This window comes from Sphaeramia orbicularis, chromosome 5, assembly GCF_902148855.1.
Source record: "Sphaeramia orbicularis chromosome 5, fSphaOr1.1, whole genome shotgun sequence".
Lineage (NCBI taxonomy): Eukaryota > Metazoa > Chordata > Actinopteri > Kurtiformes > Apogonidae > Sphaeramia > Sphaeramia orbicularis.
The window spans coordinates 18,248,841-18,273,370 of record NC_043961.1 but is presented as its reverse complement, the minus strand read 5'-3'; the positions used below and the strand labels follow the sequence as shown (position 1 = coordinate 18,273,370).

General features: G+C 39.1%; 1 protein-coding gene across 1 annotated transcript in view; it reads left to right on the top strand.

The window, feature by feature from the left end:
• LOC115419034 (receptor-type tyrosine-protein phosphatase gamma-like) overlaps window positions 1-24,530 on the top strand; it is a 662,327-nt gene that overhangs the window by 540,271 nt on the left and 97,526 nt on the right. Inside the window, exon 7 of the mRNA XM_030133641.1 lies at window positions 13,074-13,231. Within this exon, the coding sequence (XP_029989501.1) occupies window positions 13,074-13,231 (158 nt within the window). The remainder of the gene's footprint in view (window positions 1-13,073; window positions 13,232-24,530) is intronic.

Genomic DNA, 24,530 nt, shown 5'->3' with positions numbered 1-24,530 from the left:
GAAATGTATCCAGATGCCATTTATTATCACCCAGTTATGTGTATTTATTATATTACAGAAATAGCCCATGATTTGGTCATATTCCAATCAGATCTGTAAAAAATTCTAATTCCAACTTGATATCTGTCGGCCGGTAAGCTAAAAATAAAGTTGTGAACAAAAATGAACAAAATAATCAGTAAAATTAGCTAAAATTAGTAAAACATGGAGATGATAAAAATTTAAACAAAAAAAAAGAGAAAATTAACAAAAATGACAAAAAAAAAAAAGAATAAAATACTGCTTATGTTTTTGTTTTTCTTTGTCTCGCTCAGTGAATTTTGTCAGTAGAAATAATCCTTGTACTGTTGGATCTGCTAGTGACAGCTTAGCGCTGTTAGCTTAGCACTGCAGTTTGTTTCATTGGTCTGTTTTATTCTGTTATTTCTGCCTGGTTCATATATTCGACCAGTTAAGGTTTTGTTGTTTGAGTTGCGTCCTGTTGAGCTTTTAGCTTTTAGGTATAAGTACAGGTGTTTTGTAGCGTTACCATGGCAACAGAGGACCTGCAGCTTAAGATGCTACTATCTGATAATGAGGTTCATACAGCCTTTTCTGGGTCTCGTAATGTCACAATCTGGACCCAAATGATTTAGAAATATTTTAAACCCCACAGATTTATGCCTGTATTTATGCTCCTTATTGTCGTTTTTTACTACTTTCATGTTCTGTAGCGTTGTGTCTTGTGGCATTACCATGGTGACACAGGTGGATACAAGGGTAACCGGGCTTAAGACACCACGTACATGACGGTTCTTGTATCTTTATATTTAATCTGTTGATTTGGTCCAGGAGGAGAAGCTACACATGGGGGATTTTTACTAGAACATCAGATCTACTGTTAATGAAAGATCCATCACAACTGGATGGGGATGTGATGGATCATCAATGCAAGAAAACTCAGACACGAGAGTTTTAGAGTCGACAACCATACCTGGAAGAAGTAAACGAACAGTAGAGGTTTATTTAGTATGAATACTGACAGAAAGGAGGGAATCATCTGCAAAGACTAAACAGTTGAAACAGATCAACAGATGAAACGACTGAAATCTAATGGATGACTCACCGATCATGATGGACACGATGAAAAACTGCAAACAGAGAAGAACAAAAGAACCCAGTAATGAACAATTACACCTAAAAATCCAATCTCCAATTGGTTTCATCATTTCATGATAAAGACACTCCTTCTGTTCTGTCCACATTAAATAAAGGTTTGTATCATCAGTAGTCATTTTTCCAGTGACCCTCAAATTGCGCAAATATAACTTGTGCATAAAAATATACCTAATGGAAAATGGACAATTTCGCCAAAACTCTTGTTTTTCAATCAAAAGTTTTTGTGCTGGCAAGAGGTGGTTTTTCGAGCATAGCGCAAATGGTATCCCACAAAACTGCAATGGAAAGACCTTTTTCCTCAACTAGAGTCACGTGAATAAAAAAAAAAAAAAAAAAAAAGGATGTTACTACAAGCAAAGAAGAGTTTTAAAAGAAACGTGGCGCAGTATGTGTGGACACACCAGGAAACTGAATCATTTTTTCATTTAGAATGGGATAGAGGGGTAATATATAATAATAATAATGAATATATCTCTAAATTAACACAATATTTATGTTCGTCGCCATGTTTATGGAATGACATCTTGTGTCATCTCACAATAATAAATAAACAAATCATCGCATTTGTGATTTAATGGAAAAAACATTACACACTTCTGTTTTTTTGACATTCAGCAAATATCGGTAAAGTTTTATGCATATATCCAATGGAAAAGCAACTCCTTTCTATTGTTTATTTTCCTCATTTCAGCTCCTGCAGTTTTAGAGTGGTCGACAAATCCCTGTAATGTACCTTCAGGTTCTGGGATTTACCTGATGATGTTTCATTTTTTTGGTTTTTCATGTCATGGGAGGGTTTTATTACAAACACCTCAAACCTGTAACCTGAATAGACCTGAATAGACTTGGACAGACCCAAACAGACCTGAACAGACCCGGGTTCCACTGAGGTTTGTTATCCTCCCAAACGGCCATAACTCCACTGAGCAGCTGGAGTCCAGAGGTTTTCAGAGGTTCAGTGAATGCACCATCAGCCAGGTCTAATGGTCTAAAACATCTCTGGTTTCATAAACCACAAAGCACCGACAGAACTGAGCAAGAACACAGAGGCTGAAAATAAAACCCTCCAAAACAAACCAAAAGGAGAAAAAACACGACAGATAAATCGATGCGTCTGCCCCAAATTTCAAGAAATCCTGTTGAGGTGAGGATGAAAAAGAAGACTGACATGTGAGTGGTTACTGTAGAGATAAATCAGACCAAATGTGGAGAGAGAGAGAGAATGGCGAGATTAACCCTGTCAGGGAAGGACGCCGCTATGACCTGAGACATGAGGATGAAGACGGAGATGGATTATAGGATGAAAGAGTTAAAGGATCATTTCAGTATCAAGACATGAGACCAAACAGGAAATGACATCAAGGAGACATGCCGAAACTCAGACACTGAAAAATGAAGCAGATGATGAATCTGCAGGTCTATGAATGTCCACCAGGGGCTCCTAAACGCTGAAAAGGGTGGCTGTAGTTGTGTGTTTGAGGAGCGCTAAAAAGACATGAAGATTCTAGATGATTCATTACAATAGATGTGACAAAAGATGATCCCAGTAGGTGTAACCAGGTCCTGGTCTTATTAAACCAGGTCCTGGTTTTATGATCTTATGGTCATCCAGAGTCTAACCTGTGTGAGTGGAGTCTTCAGTTCAGTGAATAAACATCTATTTAGTTTAAACTGTTGGTTCCAGATCAAGCAGATGACCGCTTTGAGCGCTGATCCATAGACAAGCAGATGGCAACGTAGATCAGGACTAAATATACAAAGAAGAAGCAAACACATGAAGAACAACCAAACACATGAAGAACCAGATGTATGAAGAAGAACCAAACATATGAAGAAGAACCAAATGCATGAAGAACCAGACGCATGAAGAAGAACCAGATATTTGAAGAAGAACCAAACACACGAAGAACCAAATGCATGAAGAAGAACCAAACACATGACGAACCAAATGCATGAAGAACCAGACGCATCAAGAAGAACCAGATATATGAAGAAGAACCAAACGAATGAAGAAGAACCAAACGCATGAAGAAGAACTAAACATATGAAGAAGAACCAAATGCATGAAGAACCAGACGCATGAAGAAGAACCAAACATATGAAGAAGAACCAAACACACGAAGAAGAACCAAATGCATGAGGAAGAACCAACCGCATGAAGAAGAACCAAACACACAAAGAAGAACCAAACGCATGAAGAAGAACCAGACACACAAAGAAGAACCAAACACATGAAGAGGATCCCAACGCATGAAGAGGAACCAAACGCATGAAGAAGAACCAAACACACGAAGAAGAACCAAACGCGTGAAGAAGAACCAACCACACGAAGAAGAACCAAATGCATGAAGAAGAACCAAACGCATGAAGAAGAACCAAATGGATGAAAAGTAACCAAACACACGAAGAAGAACCAAATGCATGAAGAAGAACCAAATGCATGAAGAAGAACCAAACACACGAAGAAGAACCAAACGCATGAAGAAGAACCAAACGCACGAAGAACCAAACACACAAAGAAGAACCAAATGCATGAAGAAGAACCAAACACACAAGGAAGAACCAAACGTGTGAAGAAGAACCAAACGCATGAAGAACAACCAAACACACGAAGAAGAACCAAACGCGTGAAGAACCAAACACACAAAGAACCAAACACATGAAGAAGAATCAAACACATGAAGAAGAACCAAATGCATGAAGAAGAATCAAATGCATGAAGAAGAGCCAAACGCATGAAGAACCAAACACACGAAGAAGAACCAAACGCATGAAGAAGAACCAAATGCATGAAGAAGAACCAAATGCATGAAGAAGAGCCAAACGCATGAAGAAGAACCAAACACACAAAGAAGAACCAAACGCGTGAAGAAGAACCAAACACACGAAGAAGAACCAAACACATGAAGAAGAACCAAACGCACGAAGAAGAACCAAACGCATGAAGAAGTTTTTGCCATTCACAAATTCATCCCTGGATCGGACTGGTCTGGACCCTTTGTTGGGCTGGTTATGGCCCATGGGCCGTATGTTTGACACCTGCTGTAGAACATGGGCCTGTCCAATGGCCTCCAATAGCATCAGTTTCTGTTGTTGTCACTATATGTTTTGTGAAATCCAGATGTAAAGTGACTGAAGGACCTGTTGATTCCAGATTCACTTCATTAGTGTCTGTAATTAACGTGAACGCTGCCTCCATCTCATAGCTGTCACACCGTTATCTTAAATATCAGCCCTGCCCACTTACATCTGACAGACTGATGTGAGCCCTGCCCACACACACCTGACGCAGATGCCAGCCCCGCCCACACACAGCTGACAGCCAGATGTCAGCCCCGCCTACTGACAGCCAACAGACAGATGTCAGCCCCACCCACTGACAGCCAACAGACAGATGTCAGCCCCACCCACTGACAGCAACAGACAGATGTCAGCCCCACCCACTGACAGCCGACAGACAGATGTCAGCCCCGCCCACACACAGCCGACAGACAGATGTCCCCGCCCACAAACAGCCGACAGACAGATGTCAGCCCCACCCACACACACAGCCGACAGACAGATGTCAGCCCCACCCACACACAGCTGGGACACAGATGTCAGCCCCGCCCACACACAGCCGACAGACAGGTGTCAGCCCCACCCACTGACAGCTGACAGACAGATGTGGGATGGTGCTGAATTGGTCCATTTGAGTAGTTCTGTTGTTTCAGAACATGAGATGGATGAAAAACTGTAAAGACCCAAACATCAACAGTAAAACCCACAGTTTGACAAATGCAAAGGTCGGAGATGCTATTTTTATGTTCAGCTATAAAAACTTCCTTTTCCGTCAGTTTTCTCTGTAACAAGAGCGACAGTAACATGCAACCACTTCCCTTATTATCCTGTTTTTACCATCTCCTCCTGAACCAAACATGAATCCTGTTTTTATTGTGGATCATGTGTCTGTTTTTTTCTCGTCCTTTCCACACCATTGACTTCACAGTTTTACTTGAACATCTGAAGACTTGGGCTCCGTCTGCTCATACGTCTTAAATCAGTTTGTGATTTGGACGTGATGGTGCGTTCAAGGACTCCGAAGGGTTAATCTGCATCTGCTCTGGTTGTCCATAGTTCAGTTCAGTCTGTAGACGTTTTAGTGTTTGTTTCTGTGTTCGTGCACAGATAACCTCATCCTGAAATGTCTTTATCCATCAAATCCATGTCATTTACCTGTTTTATAAAGTCTGAATCAGAATCAGAATACTTTATTAATCCCAGGGGAAATTATTGGGTGTTGCAGTCGCTCCATTCAAGCAGAATAAAAAGTGTCAGGAAAGAAAATATCAATACAACAAAAAAAGAGAAATATATACATATATATAGCTCTAAATATACAAACACACACACACATATATAAGTATACATACATCAAATATACATATTAAAACATTCTATTAAGACACAATTACAACAGCAATTTGTACAACGTGTACTAGATAATATATTAGCAATATGATAATTAAATATTTATACATAATAAGTGTGCAAAAATATAGTTGTGTGTAATTATAATTATGTGGAGTCAAAGAAAAGAATACATCAGACATAAGGAAAACCCTGTGATCTAAAACCACCGCTGGACAAACCTTGTTCCCGACCATAAACCTCTCAAATTAATTCCAACATTATTGTCTGAGGTTTTACAATAGGAACACACAATAAAAACAATAAAAAACATGACATAAAATCCTAATAAATCCACACAATAAATCCCAGCATTTACCATCTGTTGAAAAGAGCGAGTAGGGAGTAAAAATCCACTTATCATCATAAAATACAAAGTTCTGATCCAGGCCCAAACACCGTCTCATTTCAGATATAAATGAAGCTGCAGATAAATGAACATGTGCTGCTTTTATTCGTCCAAATGCCGTCCACTCTGTGGATTTGAGCTCAAAGTTTGAGTCAGTTCTGACTCCTTTAAGACTAGTCTGAAGAGTCGAGGAAACGGTGACGGTCGTGAATCCGCCTGTCGTCATATTCTTGTTTGTGTGTTTACCGTAACCTGTGGAAACAAACACCTAATTCATCCTGACACCGATGCTTATTTAAGGACGCTAACGGGCCCGTCTGATATGAATATTAATCATCTTCAACCATGCGTGGAAGTGCTCTGCCCTCGCTGTAAAGGTCGACCTGAAAACAACCAGTGTTTTACTAATGAATTCCACTGTTTTCATGTGGGAGGAGAGTAGTTTTCCACCAGACTCACACTTTACATCCTCATCCTCTGAGTGAAACGCCCTCGACTTCACTCTAATCTGTTCTAGTTATTCTGGAGACAGAAACGACCAAACAACATAAAACAGGAAATATAAAATATCTGCATCTGAACTAGAACCAGGACTTGAATCAAAACAGAATGAGAACCATAATACTATATTAACCCCAGGGGAAATTATTGGGTGTTACAGTCGTTCCATTCAAGTAGAATAAGAGTGGCAGGAAAGAAATTATCAATAAAAAAAATATATACATATATACATACATAAATAGAGCTCTCTCTCTCTCTCTCTCTCTCTCTCTCTCTCTCTGTATATATGGGTCTTTCCATGAAACTGGGTTTATTTTGGTATCTGGCACTTTTCCAGCTTTTTAGACTCAATAATAAAAGAAAAATTTAGACATATTTCCACCCAGGATGTACCTAATGATGACCGCAGATAAATGCAAAAAAATTACTCTCTTGCTCTGAGCCGTCCCAAAATTAATACATTTTCAATTGAATATTGGGGCCAAAAATAGGACCAGTTTTGGGACAGGAAAAGCTACCTTGGTGTCAGTGCATTTGATCTGGAGCATATGGCTGTAAATGGTCTTATATAGCACTATAAATAAAGACACTGTGTTAAATGTGACAATCCTAGTGGTTTTTCTAATCCAGACATGTGGGTTTTTCATGAATCCTCAGTCTCATTCCAGGTTTGGTGCAAAACCCATGATGTCCACTCGCGTTACATGCAGAACCTGCCCATTTAAAGACAAATAAATCACAAGTGATTTTGCAACAGCGGTCATTTTTGTGGAACACTCTGCCTTACATATTTACTTCGATTCCCAAAATGTACCTGCAAGAGAATACAAAGATATTTGAAAAAATAGTAGAGCATAATTTTCATGTCCTCTTTACCGTGTTTCATTATTTTATGCGCATAAAAATGTGTTATATCTGAAAAATTGTTTCTCTTTTATCTCAGTAAATATTTATTTTTCAAATACAGCCAAAGTGCTTCCAAACTTGCTTCATGACATTGGTCTACATATAGTTTGAATTTTTAGCCCCTCTGTCCTGCTTTTAGGGACCAGTTTCAGAGAAGCACCCATACATAAACTGAATAAAAAGTGCCTTTTTCAGTCAAATCTATCTTTAACTGAACATAAAGCCAGTGTGTCCATCCACTGTCATTGATCCAACTAAAAGAGCAGAAAAAATAAACAGAATCATGTTATTTCTACAGTTTTCAGATGCGGTGGCGCTGATGCTGTCTGTGTTTATTTCTATAAGAAATAGATAAAACATGTTTATAAGAAAAAACACATTTCTTCAGACACATGCAGTTACAGAGCAGTTAAAATAATATGAGAATAACCTTAAACTACGAGGAACCTGTGTTTGTCTGAAACAACTGATGAAACTGTTGATTGAAGATGTTTTTCACTGTGGATTCATTCTAAATTTATCTGACATTTGATCACATCGGAAAAATTCCTTTTACATGAGTTTATGCACATTTATGGAAAAGAAGCTCAGCTCAAAATAATAACATCCCATAATAACTTTATACCCTCATAAGCCTCAGAATAAAACTCACCTACATTTCCCATCCAACTCCAGTCTGTACATTTACAGCTGTGTCCAGTGGAGAAAACAAGGACTCTAGTTTTATCATTTCTGTTCTTTGACTCTGACAGTTGTTTCTTTCCGGTTCTCATCCTTGGAGTGACTCACTACTCCCTCTAGTGGTCACATAAATCACCATTCATTCATATTGGTACAATCCAATACATTGGCATCTTTGGCAGAACTGGCAGATCTTTATTATCAACACTACTAGGATACATTTAGCTTCTTTTTTTTAGATATTCATCAGTATAAATACAACAAATAGACATTTTTATTATGTGGTGGACATGTTATCCTCTATCTAGTGGTGGAATGGAACTAAACACTTTATAATTAGGTCCATAGTGATCCGATTGAGCCATTATTTTATATATATATTTATTTATTTTTGACTCATCTTCAGTGGAAACTGTGATACTTCTATTTTTATCACTTCTTTTCTTTGACTGAAAGGTGTCATTATGGTTTAGTTTGGTTTAGTTTGGTGTAGTTTGGTTTGGTTTGGTTTAGTTTGGTTTGGTTTGGTTTGAGTTGGTCTGGGTTGGTTTGGTTTGGTTTGGTCACATTGTAATACTTTGTTGTCATTACATTTTCAGTGAGACTCAAGGCTGCAGTGACTCACTACTTCCTCTAGTGGTTACATAAATCCCCTGGCCTGTCAATGGAAGTAAATTCACTTCATAGTTGTGCAATCCAAAACATTGGTATCTTTGGCAGAACTTCACAGATCTTTATTCGAAACATTACAATGAGACTTTTAGCTCATTTTTTGGTATTTTAAGTAGAAAAACCATTTATAGACTCTGACACATTTCCTCATTCTGCATCCATGTCATCCACGTCCATGAATGATGATGTTAAATTCCTGCTCAACACCCTTCTCCCAAGTGAGTACAAAATGCACACTGACACATTTTAGCATTTCACATTTGACCTAGCACAAAAAATAATAACGTATATTAACCAATGTTGGTGTTAATCACTGACAAATGACAGGATGAAAAAAATCAAAGAATAATTAATACAGTATTTATGTAGTAGACTGGAAAAAAAAACTAGTGCTGTCAAATGATAATTTTTTTAAATCAGATTAATCACGGGGTTGCTGTGGATTCATTTCAGTTGATCAAGATTAAATGTCATTCATTTTCAATATATTTTAATCACATTTCATTTGCATGAGCAAACATACTCAAGAAAGAATAGAATATATATGCACTTAACGGATTTATTAAACACCCTCAACAGTTTCAACAAAATAACTGTTCTGTCTTGGTTGTTTTTTGTGCTCATATTTCCATCCAGAGGGCCAATGTGCTGTTAAACGTCTTCCATCTTTATGGGTTGGTTCTGCTGTCTGTCACTACCGGATCAACTGCACATTAGTTCATGTGCGATGCTAACTCTACTAGGACAAACTGTCCCAGATGTGTTGGCAGACACGTTCAGAGTCATTCTGCGCTGTAGATGGGTTAATTGCGATAAAAATTTTTTATCAGATTAATCATGATGATGGATTAATCCGTGTTAACACATACATTTTGACTGCCTTAAAAAAACATGTTTGTGTTTTTTTGCATCAAAAAACATGCTTTGTTTACATTAAAACATGGCATTTAGAGGCTTAAAAATATGAAAAATATTTGAAAATTTTGTTTATGGCTCAATTTGATGAAACACAAAAAAAAGAAGTAAAAAACAGTATGAAAACCATGTTGACATAACTGCGGTGCTGTGCAGATTATGTGCTGTAGGTGGTTAAAGGACTTCTGTGGGCTTCATCTTAAATGAACAGTGACTGAATGAATGCGTGTCCATCGTCTTCCTGCTGCTGTTTGTCTGTTTTACTGTCGACAGGCTCTGTTCGTTGTTGTTGATCTGTTTTTAGATCTTTAACATCGATAACATCCGTGGTGTTGTCGTCCGTGGACAAACCCATGAAGTCGCCACCCTCCAGCCTGATGACATCAGCGCCTCTGCGTCTGTGAATAAACTGTTTAATGAGTATTCAAACCTGGGCTCAGATCTGCTGTGAGGTGTGATGCCTTCCCTCGGGCTCTGAGTCACTGCCTCCTCTGGTCAAACATGAGTAAATACGACAGCAGCAAAAGTCAAACACCAGGTTATGACGAGGCGTTTTATCTCTGAAGCTGTTTCACCATCGGCCGCTGAGTAACGGATGAGAACGAGCGCTTTTATGAGGCTGTTTGTTGAAGTGTTTTGGATTTGTGCAGGTTTAATTTGGGCTCAGATCTCCACTCAGTGATGAGGTGTTATTGCTGTTGGACAGATGCTGCTCACAAGTGGCACAATTTACCCGATCGTGCTGAACAACCTGAGATTCAACACATCTTAATGTTCTCTTCTTTTCATTTCTCTCAATTGCTTTAACTATGTATCGTCATAAATACATGTGACTCATTCCTGCTTAAAACCACAGAGAATAGAAGCATATGGGTTTAACCTGCAAGGCCTTGGAAGAAACGGCACAGATTACAGTCCAACGATAGACATCAGACACAAACGAAACTAAAACCCATGAACTGAAGTAAACGTTTATAACCTAATTAATATTAAATACAGACAGAAAAACTGTAAACAAACGTCTTAAAGGTACATTTACCTAATTATAACCATTTATCATCTGACATGTTTGAACTGTATGAACTGTTTTCACGACTCTATAAATATCAGACATTTCCAACAGAACTGAGTCTGAACATGTTTAACATCAGTTTCATCTTTTGTGGTTTTTATGTGTTTTATCTCGTGTCTTTGTGTTGTTTTGTCGTCTTTGTTGAATTTCATTATGTTTTTATGTCTGTGTCTCATGTGGCTGATCTGAGGTCAGCTTTTATAAACATGTCATTATACAGTTTGTATTTCAGTCAAACTGGTTCCATTAACAGTTTATTAATGGTTTACATTCTAATGAATATACAGACCCATTATGGCTGTTGTCATGGTGACAGTGATGTCGTATCCATGTGGATCCTGACGGTGTTAATTCAGACTCAGATTGTTAGGAGGTGCTGGGAACAGGGCTTGTCGGGGTGTGTGTGTGTGTGGGTCGCCCTGTGGTTCTATCTGTCGCCGGTAACAACGGTGCATCTTGAGTTCTCTGCCCACCCCCTCAATCATGTGACCCGCCTCGCTGCACATACCAACCCCCCCACTCAGAATCCATTTCCATCACTGTCACCCCCCCTCTGTGCATGTTTTCATCAGAACAGTGGATTGAACACCTTCTCCTCCTCTTCATCTTCTTCTGTTTCTTCATCTGCTTCACTTTTCTTCTTCTCTTTCTCCTCAGGGTGAGCCCCCCCATCATCACCCCCTCCCTTCCACTGCGTCTTTTCAGTGATGAGAACGTTCTACTTTCCTTCTAAACTTTACTCCTGCAAAAGTACAAAAAACTGATGATGACTGAAAAGAAAGAAAATGAAAGATGGAGTTACAGGAAGTTAACAAAACAGAACTGTCATAAGAAATACAGCTTCAACCTGATTCAATCCACACTTACGTCTGTCAAATCAGAAACAACAGTAAAGGTTTGTCATCATGTACATCTGATCCATACCCCACACAAACACACACACACACACACACACACACACTGTGTAAAGATGAATCCGAGCCCCTGCCGTCATTGGAGCAGTGTCGGCCGTGTGATGAAACCTGAGTCTGGGGGTGACGCCCAACCCCCTCCCCTGCCCCGCCCCCCGCTGGCGTCCTGACAGCTCTGTCTCCCACATACAGTTATTACACTGTCATACATCAGCTCAGTAAAGTCTGGACTTTTTTGCTCCAGTTTCAGGTCAGTTTCTGTTTTTTGGATGTTTAACCACATGGTTCCATCTGGGCCAATCAGAGGACACTTGACTTTGTGTCTTTTTGCTGTGATATTTACTGTGATTATCTCCTCCATTGTCAATAACCTGCTGGAACTTCTTGTTATTGGCACAAACAATAATAATAATAAATATTAAAAAAGCACTAAAAGCCTTGATTCAAGGTTCATGTGTTGAATTTCCAAACTTGAACAATCAATGAAATTACAGCTTAAACTATTTCACCAATCACTTTTAAACAGTTCAGATATTAAAATATTGAAATGAAACCCATTGGATCAGTGATCAGGCTGAGTTTCATGTCCATTACAGAACACAAATTAAAATCTCCATATAATACCACTCAGGTGAATGAATGTTAATGATGTTAGAGATGAATCGATTCCAACGGGATTAGAAATGACAAAAACAGGTGATTTTTAGGCCAGTAGACCATTAGCATTAGCATTAGTGCTTACATTACCTGTTACAACTTCTTCTTATTGGAATAGATATTACAAATGAATTGAACAAATCACACCAGAAATAACTTCAGTTCAAGACCATTACTGAGCTGTTTTAATTTCCAAATCTCTGAAACTGTGCAGTGAATGCCTCCTCTTGTCGTGGACCAGTGATTTGGCTCCATTTTATGTCCATTAAAGGATCAGATTAGCATGTGAAGCGTCTCAAACCCCAGTGACGAGCGTCATTTGGGCCGTTCATGTTTATATCTATGGTGGTTTTATGGTGGTTTTAGTGGATCCGTGTCACTCTGTAATAGTGTCATTTAAGGAACAAACAGCTGTGCGTCTCCTTTATCAGTTCATTAACAGCCTTTTTCCTTCCAACCCCTTAAACCCAGCCCTGTTTCATATCAGTGCTGCGTTTTGTTTAGTGCACACATTGTTAGTGGGTGAATAATTGGACAGTGTCAACATTTGTGTGTGCAGTCGGGATGTTGATCGGATTGTGTTTGCGTCCAACACCGAGCTCGTATAATTATAGGTGTTCAATGCAATTATGTCTGTCAATATGGGGACAGTGAACGAGGCCGGCACAATGCAAATGCGATCGATAGTGTGAAGCTAACAGCTAAAGTCTGGACAGGCTCCACCAGAGTCTGTCCAATCAGCAGCGCCGTGTGCATCCTGTCCTATTGATCCCAACGCTGTGTTTGGCCTTCTCTCAAACAGAAAAAGAGACTTTCCTGGAGCCGTTCGTGCTGAAGGACCTGCTGCCATCGTCGCTGGGGAGCTACTACCGCTACACAGGGTCCCTGACCACCCCCCCCTGCAGTAAGGTGGTGGAGTGGCTCGTCTTCAGCCGGCCCATCTACGTCTCCTACAAACAGGTAGGAACAAGGACACGCCTCCAGGATGGAGGGAGGGGCTGAGTTACATGGGAGGGACGGGCCACGGGAGGGAGAAGCCGGGTCGCATTGGAGGGAGAGTCTACATGAGGGAGTGTCCACAGTGAGGGCGGGGCCAAGTCACTTGGAAGGGAGGGAGGGGCCACAGGAGGGAGGGGACGGGTCACACAGGAGGAAGAATCCATGGGAGGGAAGGGCTGGGTCACATGGCAGGGAGGGGCCACGACGAGGGAGAGTCCACAGGAGGGAATGGGAGGGGCCTGTTCACATGGTAGGGAGGGGACACGGGAGAGACGTCCAGGTCACATGGAAGGGAGGGGCCACGGTGAGAGAGGAATTTGAAATTCTAATGCTGCTTGAAAAATAACAAACTGCATTTTCCCTGAATTATTTGTATGTATTGAAAGGATTAGTGGTCCAGTAGACATTAAACATTTTACATCAGTCGATGTTTTTCAGTCTTTAAGGGTTAATTTATCCACACATTAGCAGCATGTCAGCAAATATACTTAATCTCAGCAGACAGAAACAGTATGAGTAGAAATCTGCAGCAGCAAATAGGAAACACAACCATAGAATTAGACTTTCAGTCACAGCTGGGATTTGAGCAAAAATACATGTAAAGGGCAGCATTTTGTCCTGTTTAAAGACAACTCACCCAATAAAAGGATGTTAATGTGTTAATGGTTCATCTGCTGAACTTCCAAATCTGATTTTTGGGTGAAGTGTCTGAAAATCTGGACTGAACACCCAATGAAATTACTATTTCAACTGTTTCACTAATTAGATTTATGCAGTTGAGATACTAAAATGCTAACATGAACACATGGGCTGAGTTTTATGTCCATTACAGAACACAAATTAAAATCTCCATTTAATACCACTCAAACACAGAAAATAATCTCTCAGGTGAATTAACATTAATGATATTTCAGATGAATCCATTCCAACAGGATTAGAAATGACACAAACAGGCAATAGACCATTAGCATTAGCATTAGCATCACTCAAGTAAATGGGTTATTTCAGTTATGTGTGGCTTACTTCAGACGTTGACAAATATGAGGGTTTAAAGCTGATATAATAATGAAAAAGCTGATTAATTAGCCAGTATCATCATGTCACATCCCATAATCCCCCCTGAACCCATGCAGTCAGAATAATAAAGAACAAATCTGCAAATAATAAACACTGAACATTAACCTCAAATCAGTAAATGCACCATGATGATCAGATCCACTGGATGAAAAGTTCTCATTATTTCATATTCCAGGAATTCCTCAAAAAACATGTTATTGACATCATGCCATTTAAATTTTTTAACTTACTTTGTATAGATTTGATGTAATTGTAGTTTTTGTATTACTACCCCAGACTTCCATAGGGGGGTCAAAATGACCCATATTCATTTACAGTAGAATTACATCTGAACCTTTGATTCATTCAAAACTGAGTTGACATTGTTGACATTGTTCTATTAATGTTATATACTACTAGGGCTGTGCAATTAATCGAAATTCAATTACGATTTCGATTATTACACGCAACGATTACAAAAATTATGTAATCGAGAAAAAACGATTATTAATTTTGAGTTGTTTAATTCACGCACACGCAAACTACCATGAGCTGCTCTGCCCCGCCCCCCTCTAAGCTACAGCTGCCTGCTAGCCGGCAGGTCCACCCCAAGAGGAAAGTTGTACCTAGCGGTCTGGAAAAATAGCAGGAGAATCGCAGCAGAAGTGCTTGGTAAACAAAAGAGGCAAGTCAGATTCAGTTGTATGGAATCACTTTGGGTTTGATGAAGAGCAAAAACCCATTACGTGCAAAAAGTGTTTTGTAGTTGTGTCCGCACCGACCGGTAACACAGCAAACCTTTTTAACCATCTAAAGTTTAACCACCGTGACCTTTATCATAATCTTATGAAAAACTAAAACACATAAAAAAACTCCGTCTACAACTTCGTCCGCAATGCAATCTTCAGTCTCCAAATCTCTTTACGCTGCAACTCCCGTATTAACCTAACTGAAACCTCACGACACGTCACTGAATTTATTATGTTTCATACTACACTGAACATACTTGAATTTATAATTTGCACTTTACATGAGTTTTGTTTTTTTATTGCTCCAGTTCTATGGCAAGTCAAGAGCAGTTTAATTCCAGTGCACTATTTGTTTACAAAAGGAAACATACTTGAATTTACAGTATACTTATTTGCATTCAAAGATTTTTTTGTTTCGTACAAAAGTGAACATACTTTGTTTTAATGGTTAAAAGCTTTATTTATATTTAAAGAGTATATCTTACATTGTTTTGCAAGAAAAAAATAAACAACTTTAAGGTTAATAAATAATCGTTTTTAATAATTGTGATTTCAATTATTGCTAAAATAATCGTGATTATTTTTTTTTCTATAATCGAGCAGCCCTATATACTACATATTATTTACTATATATACTTTGCTTTTCAAATTTTCAAAAATGTTTGTAAAAACATTTTAAAATTGTTACAAATAAATAAATAAATAAATATTTCACATTTTTTGTGGACCAAAATATAATACAATTTATTGATTATTTTTAACATGACAAAATGACCAAAATCATAAAAATACATTGATTTGAACACTGGTCATTTTGACCCATTTATGTTAGAGTGGAGCATCCAGACACTCAGGCATCGAAGGGTTAATCCAATAGTTGATTAACACTAACTGTCTTTTCTCCTTCTGATTGAATCCATGTGTGAACATAAATGTTTCAGACCTGTTTAGAACCTTCTGTCTGTCCTTAAATGTTTCCTCTGAACCCTCTGTTCTGTGTCATATACTGAATATTTTATATATATATATATATATATATATACATACTATCATCTTTCTGTGCTGTTTCCCTGACATTGCTGACTTTAATAACATCTGAAAAGGCCTTCAGGTGTACCCTGCATATATTCATATATTATATTACTAATATTCCTGTGGCGGCTCCATGTATAATGCATCATTTGTATTTATGTAATGACGTCTTGCATAAATGCAAACACATTCTGGTGAAGAGTAAACACATTTGCATCCCTTCCATTTACTTCAGCACCAGTTTGTTTCAGGCTTTTACGATGGTTAAATTTGTTTTCTGTGTGTGGTCGTGGCCCCGCCGTCGTCCTCCTGACGGGTCCGTGTGCATCAACGCCACGTCTAAATCACTGTTGACAGAGCTGTCCATCACCTCGCTGTTTACCATGCTGTCAAACTACCATCAAACCGCTATTAAACCACCGTCAAACCGCCATTAAACCTCCGTCAAACTGCCTTCAAACCGCCCTCAAACCACCGTCAAACCTCTGTCAAACCTCTGTTGAACTGCCGTCCACCGCCTCCAGTCCTTAAACATCCCTAAACTTTGTGTGTGGTGATGAGTCTGTTGGCATTGACTCCACCCACAAAACTCTGATGTGTGTGTGTGTTGTGGAATGTGTCTTATGTCTAATGTCATGTCCTTGCTGCGACCCATGTCTGCAAACTGAATCGCCCCTTGGAGACAGATGAAGTGATCTGAATCTGATGGTGAACGGTGGAATGTAGCAGGAAAATGTCGCACAGACAAACATCATCACGTCACAGAACATACGTCCAAATCCTCAATGTAACGACTGAAACGTGTCCTTTAAGACAGGAATCTGTCATTTCAGCTCCACCCCTGTCCATCTCCAAGGAGACAAAATGCAATAACTGAGACGAGAACATTTTATTTAGAACATTTTATAATCAATTGGGGATTGATTCACATAGAACAGGGTGCTGACATACAGGGACACTGGAGACTAGTTTTATTTTATGTGAAGTGTTTGTCAGTGATGGTGAAACCAGAGTTTTTCTAACGTTCGTGTGTTGGAGCCATTTTCTGTCCAGTAGAAACTGATTAAATGGTTGTTGTTACCCTGTCACCTGAAGGGGAGGCAAGGGGTATTGTTTTGGGTTCAGTTTGTTTGTTTGTTTGTTTGTTTAACACTGTAGCAGCAAAACTATTAGTTGATTTCATACCTAATTGGGTTTATAGATTGCCATTGAAACAGAATAAATTTCATTTCATTTTGGGAAATGTAGGTCAAAGTTCAAATTTCATGTTTCATGTTTTTTTTTTAAATCTTCCCATTTACTTATAATTGGTGAAATACATGCAAGGGGCAGGATGTGTTGTGCTTGGCACCACTTGTTTCCTTCGTTGTTTCTTGTGTTCCTGTGTCCAGACTAAACTGGACCGACTCATTGTCTAATCAGACTAAATGAACAGGCTCAGGTCAATGCAAAGGCTGATGGGAAGGAGGAGGTAGAGCTGCTGGGGGGGGGGTGATGGATGCATGGACCCCCACACAACTGGAAATTAGAACAAATTAGACCCACAACAGAGAACAACGCAATATGGATGAGTGTGGGTTGATAGTTTTATCCAATTTATGAGACGAAGAGGAAACAGAACTCGTCCAATGACAAAAGAGAAAAACTGAGTAGTTTGAAGATCAATATCTGTATTGATTCATCAATAAGTAAAACAGAGCGTTGAACCCACACAGATACAGCAATCCAACAGGACACTGATGGGTTTATCTGTTTATTTTTCATGGTTGTAACAATAATATAATAAGTTAAAATTCATGATCACACCTACACAAACTCAGTTGGAGTTGGAAAAACTAATGAACTTTAATTTAAAGGTCAAGTGCTGGTTAATAGATAATAATGACAATATATGCCATAAAAGGATGCATTTTAACATCATGACGTGTTAATAAGACAATATCTAGATTATAAAAGCCAAGTGGCCTCTGTGTGTGCGTGAGTGTATGTGTGTCAAGATTCACACAAAATCTATAAAGAGCTGACTGCTGCAGTTTGACATACTTATGTATTTTGGGTCAAGGAACAGACTAGCGAAAACAGCAAGTTGATAGGACCAGTATTTTGAGAGATATTAGTACAGTTTAGTTTAGTTTGGAATACAACAGCCTTATAGTCACGTTGCCCGGTCTTTTAATCTCCACCTGTTGGTGAAATAATAGATGTGGGATTTAGCGACATGGACTCCTTTGTCTTGTTTTTCCGTGGATGCCTTTGTCCTGTTTTTTCGTGGACGCCTTTGTCCTGTTTTTTCATGGACTCCTTTGTAATGTTTTTTCATGGATGCCTTTGTCACGTTTGTCCTGTTTTTCGTGGACGCCTTTGTCCTGTTTCTTCGAGGACGCCTTTGTCATGTTTGTCCTGTTTTTTCGTGGACACCTTCGTCCTGTTTTTTCGTGGATGCCTTCGTCCTGTTTTTTCGTGGACGCCTTTGTCCTGTTTTTTGTGGACGCCTTTGTCGTGGTTTTTCTATGGATGTGTGCAGAGACTGGACTCAGTCCTCAGGTTTTTGTCGTGGTGTTGGGTGGACTCATTGGTGACAATGGCGGTGGCGCTGGAGTCTGGAGAGGAGGCCGGTGACGTAACATTATGCAACGTCCACATGCTGCGGACATGGTTTGATCTGGGCATCATGGGAGGAATGTCTGTAAATCCACCGTCAGATGATCAGAGGGTGGAGGAGTTTAACGATTCAGACTTCACTCTGTGATGTTGATACGATGGTTGAGTTTCGGATCGAACTGTTTTTAATGATTAGTTTCATAATGGTTTTTATATATATATATATATATATATATATATATATATATATATATATATATATATATATATATATATATATATATATATATATATATATATATATACACACACACACACACACACACACACACACGTAATGTGTGCGTGTTGTGTGTTGTGGATCTTAGCTGGTTGTGTGTTGGTTGTGTGTTGTGCGTCTGTGCTGGTTGTGTGTTGTGGGTCTGTGCTGGTAGTGTGTTGTGGGTCTGTGCTGGTTGTGGGTCTGTGCTGGTTGTGTGTTGTGTATCTGTGCCGCTTGTGTGTTGTGTGTCTGTGCTGGTTGTGTGTTGTGGGTTTGTGTGAGTCCTTGTGTGTGATTGGAGTTGAAGTGGGTCAGTGGGAGTGACGGTCGTTGCTTTTAGATCCAATCGATGCTGTGACTCTTACACAACCACAGACACACACTTATATGTGTGTGAGGCTAAAACTGTGTCACTGACCTCAGACGTTTATTCCACACTATCATCACCCCAGACCTACATAAACAGACAAACCTGCCCTGACATCCACAGAGGACTGGACACATCAGCGTCCTCCACAGAGGGACATGTCCCTGGATTCACTTCATCGTCTTTTTAAAGTGTTTGTATAGTTTTAATTATATAAGATTATGGTTCAGTATGAAACTGTGTTTCTATGAACAACATAATCATTTTTATCATTGACCTCCATGTGTTTCATGGGCTTTTGTTGAAATATTTAAGGCTTTTGACTTTTATTTGATTGAAATGTGCTGCTGTGACCCCGCCTCCAGACCAGTAACATCCATATATTTATGTATAAACAGATGTTCAGAAGTGAACATACACTCAGAGGTCTAATGTGGGGGCTTTCATTTCTTAATACACACACAGTACCTACCATTAGCACTAGCACTAGCGTTAGCAATTAGCATTCAGACACAGCATATATTATAAACTCCTTAAAGCTTGAAACAAACACAGGAAAATTGTTTTCGTTCTTTTTCATGTCCCACAGTTTCATGAATGATTAATTATCAGCAGAAAATAGTATAAAAATAGAAGCAAAAACTACATTTCCAGGCATCGGGTTTATAAACTTTTGTGTAAAATGTATAAACTGTTCCACGCTTTTACTCATTTAACAAATAAACAGCATTAGCATTAGTATTCAGACATAGCACACATTATTAACTCAGTCAAACAACTTACAATGCTGTTTGGAGGTGAATTATTTTAGGCTTTATGCAGTATAGGTGCAGTTTTAACATTCAGTTGACCACGGACATTAAACAGATGATAAATAGTAAAACTCAGACATGCAGATGCAGATGTGTGTCCGTCTGCAGCTTCAACGTGTCATCATCCATGTGGTCATGTTACAGCAGACGTGAACATAAAACATGACTTTTAGTAAGCCATGGATTATCGGTAATCACTAAATACAAAAATATTTTCCCATGCATCATACAAAGTGACTCTGGGGAAACGGGACTGAAGATGCAGGCGTTTCCGCTTCCATTCGGACCAAGGCCTGGACGCCGGCGCCGGAGGGTTGACCGCAGCTCGCTGAATGAACGGCCAATCAAACGGGTGCTGCTGCTTCTTAATCCTCCGCTTTGATGCTCAGATTTGACTTTCATCATCTCACAAAGTCATCCCTAAAGCTGGCCACCAGAGCTGGCAGGCGCCGCTTCTATGGCGCCGTACATTTGTTCTGCAGACATTTCGCAGCAGCTTGGATGGGGGGCTGGGATTTGGGTTGGCCACCGTCGGATTCTGCCCACAAAAAAAAAAAAAAAGAAAAGAAATATTGGCAGAGTTGTTCTCATGTCTCGTGTGAATATTCTTTCCTTGCAAAGAGGTGAAGTGTATCCGTGTTCCTGAGCAGATCGGAATATTCATCCATAAAATGAACCACAGTCTGGAACGGGTGGGTGTCATTCACCTCAGAACAGTCGTCTGTTCTGAACCCATGAGAACATCAACCGGATGATTTGACTTTAGATTCGCACCATTTAACCAAAAGTAGAGAACAGCAAAAAATGTCAAACAGTGAAAAAAAGAAGAATTTATTTGACTCGTTGAATGTGAGCTGAATCGAGTTTATTCACTGTTAAATATTTCTAATGTCAGAACCAGACCTAGGTTTTCAGTGACTGTTCACATGAGGATAATCCTGGTTCTGATCTGGATGAGATGAACTTTATTGATCTCACAATAGGGAAATCAGCTGGTTAATGCAGATAATGGCCCAGTTAAAAATTAACTCACTGGATTTTTTGATCTGAGTTTTCATTTTCAGATGAAGTTAATTATGAGGTGACAACATTATATTCAGCAGATAATTTACTTCTGCGATGTTACTGTGGTTTTTACTGGTGATATGATGTGGGGGTTTTTTTCCACAGAAACAACACTTTTATTTAATGAGTCTTGATCTGAAACTACAGGGTGGGGAAGCAAAATGTACAATATTTTGGGGCAGGGATTGAAAGACAGTTTATGACCAGTTAGTTTATTGAAAGTCATGAGAATTTATTTGCCACAAGAAAATTTACATAATAGAAAATGTTTTTATTCTATGTGTCCTCCTTCTTTCTCAATAACTGCCTTCACACGCTTCCTGAAACTTGCGCAAGTGTTCCTCAAATATTCGGGTGACAGCTTCTCCCATTCTTCTTTAATAGTATCTTCTAGACTTTCTCGTAATAGTTTTGCTCATAGTCATTCTCTTCTTTACATTATAAACAGTCTTTATGGACACTCCAACTATTTTTGAAATCATCTTTGGTGTGACGAGTGCATTCAGCAAATCACACACTCTTTGACGTTTGCTTTCCTGATTACTCATATGGGCAAAAGTTTCTGAAAAGGTATGGATAATAGTGTTAGGTATGATTATGACATCAATATATGTTTGGTTTCAAAACAATTGACGTTGTGCCTGCTGAGAAAAAACAACTAAATATTCATTGTAAATTTTGCTTCCCCACCCTGTATGTGAATAAGTATTTTACATAAATCACATTAAAATGATGCAGAAAAAGTGAAAAAAATGTATGAAATATAACACATTCTTAAATCCAGCAGATTCTTCATAAATTTCCCATAATTCTGTGCTTTGTTTTGTGTTGTGGCAGCGTGGCCCTCCCCATCCAACAGTAAAAACCATCAGAGGGATGAGTCTGTGTTCATTCTATTTTCCACCGTGTCACACTGTGAGAATCGTGAAGGTACAAACTGCCTTTTCTGTTATTTTAACAGAGTTAAAGGCAACAAATAAAAGCCTCTTCAGAACCTCAGTGAAAACAAACTGTTCTTCTGTGGAACTCCAACTTCACACGACGCCGGTTTCATCTCTTTAATGCGTTTCAGTCGGCGTCGAAGCTGCGGAAAATCAAAGATCATGAAAACGGGCTCTTCATGCTTTTTGTCGAACTAAACGTCGCATGTTTTTGTGTTTTTTATAAACTCCTGCTGCAGTGTTCGGATTCAGATTAAAATGATTAATGACCAGGAGATGATGAAGGTAGTGATGAAGCCAGGACACAGATTTGGTTTATTACAGTCTTATTAAAGCGTCTCAGAGCAGATCAGCCCAAACTTTACAGATTTAAAGTCAAATATTAAAGTTCCTTCACAGACGATGAGTCCGATTATTACTGAAGTATTAGTGAAGTGGAGGGAAATAATTCTGCCTGAAACAGTGAATACTTTTATCTGTTACTGATTCTTACTAAATAAATGAAATGATCACGACAATGTGGAGGCACTGGAACAGTTGTCAGTTGTGGGATGTTTTTGATCCTGGTCCAACGTTCTGTAAAGTTTGTCAGTGTCTGTATTAAGATCTGTAGTAACTAATACTGTAATAATTTGGGACATTTTAAATGTAATGAAGCCAATAATGGAAGAAGTTATTCCATTATTGGTCTGCATTTAAAAAAAAAAAATCCTTTGAAAATGTAATAACTGCAGCCGATAATGTACTATACATAAATAGAACAGAATCTCTTTGAAATAAAAGATATTTTTTGCAGTTTTTGTGCAGTTTGTTCATCATAAATAGGTCTAATGGACGCAATAATTGTCATATTCTTTCATTAATACATCCCACGTTTCTCTTCACTGTCATTAATTATGGTTGGAAGACCCTATTAGAGAATTATTTTTTGGACAAAACCTTTTTTTAGAACACTGTTTATTTCCTTCGATGTAAATTCATAATTTCATGTATGGAGGAATACTGTTTTACCATCAAAGACCCAAACAGCCACCACCAACCAGAAGCATCCACTGATGGAACTGTATAGTACCATGATCCGTTAATCCTATCAATACATGTCAATAATTGGTGTAAAATATAGTTTGTGATCTTTTCATGGTTATCAGATATGACCCATTTGGATGTTCAGAGGCTCTGTAGTTACCGTGGAAACACCATCATCTTCTACAATTTCTGATTTATTAACCATTAAGTTTAATCTGAGCTTTTATGAACATCTATATGATCAGTGAATTAAATATAGGAAAAAAAGATGATTTTCATTGAAAAAAGCAAAAACAGAAGATGAAATAAATGGTGATACATCACTTAAGAAAGGTTAAATAGTGAGAAAAATTCATTAGGAAACTAAAACAAAAGTAGCACTGGGTCTTTATGGGTTCCTTCATTAATGTGGAGCATATTTGGTCATTAGATGATGAATAAATGTGTAACTAGGTTGTAATGTGCGTGTAACAGGCTTGTAATGCCTTTGTGGTGTATTTGTTCTGGTCTCGGTCCCGATCTGGTCTCAGTTGAGGTGGTCTCTACTGGACTACAACACCATCATCTTCCATTCGATGCATTTGAAACATTAACATTTATCCTGATGTAAGAAACAAACCAGAGAATCCTGTTGAAATAAAACCAAGTGGAGACCGACCCTGAGAACTGAAACACAGGAGCTGACGGAGAAACCGACCTGATGGTGTACATGTGGCCAGTGGGTCAGTCAGGACCTGTCATTCAGGTTGACCCCTCCCACCTACCCACCCGCCTGCTCATCCATCAGCAGCGTTTCATCCTCCCGCTTTTGTCTGAGTTCGGTTTTCTACTGGGACGCTGTTGGCAGAGCATTGCGTTACAGCATCAGGTCGGTTCATTCCATCTTTATCCGACACCGACGCAGGACGACTCGTCAGACTCCCCCTCGTTGACACATTTACCTTTGCGCAACTAAATCTGCAACCCCCCCCCCCTTCCCTAACCCCCCCCCCCCAGCCTCCGTTTCCAACTCCCCTGCACACAAGCTGTTTGTCTGTGTGCATTGCTTCCAAACACATTGTACAGAGGATCCATCTGCCAACACAGACAGGGAGATGACACTTCAATCACACAGTGCAAATCCATGTCTGGTTGCACGTCTTGCCACCCAGCATGAGTTTGACAAATGGCAACATGCAGGAAGAGGCCAACTTCAACATCAATCCAACGCACTACAAATGTTCGCAGCTTGATAGTGTGGCAGCTAAATTCAGATGACAACTACAACTTTGTTCTGAACAGAGTTTAGTAACAAAAGCAATTAAATGATACAACTGTCAGTGTTTCTTTAGCGTGGGCCAAATATGTAG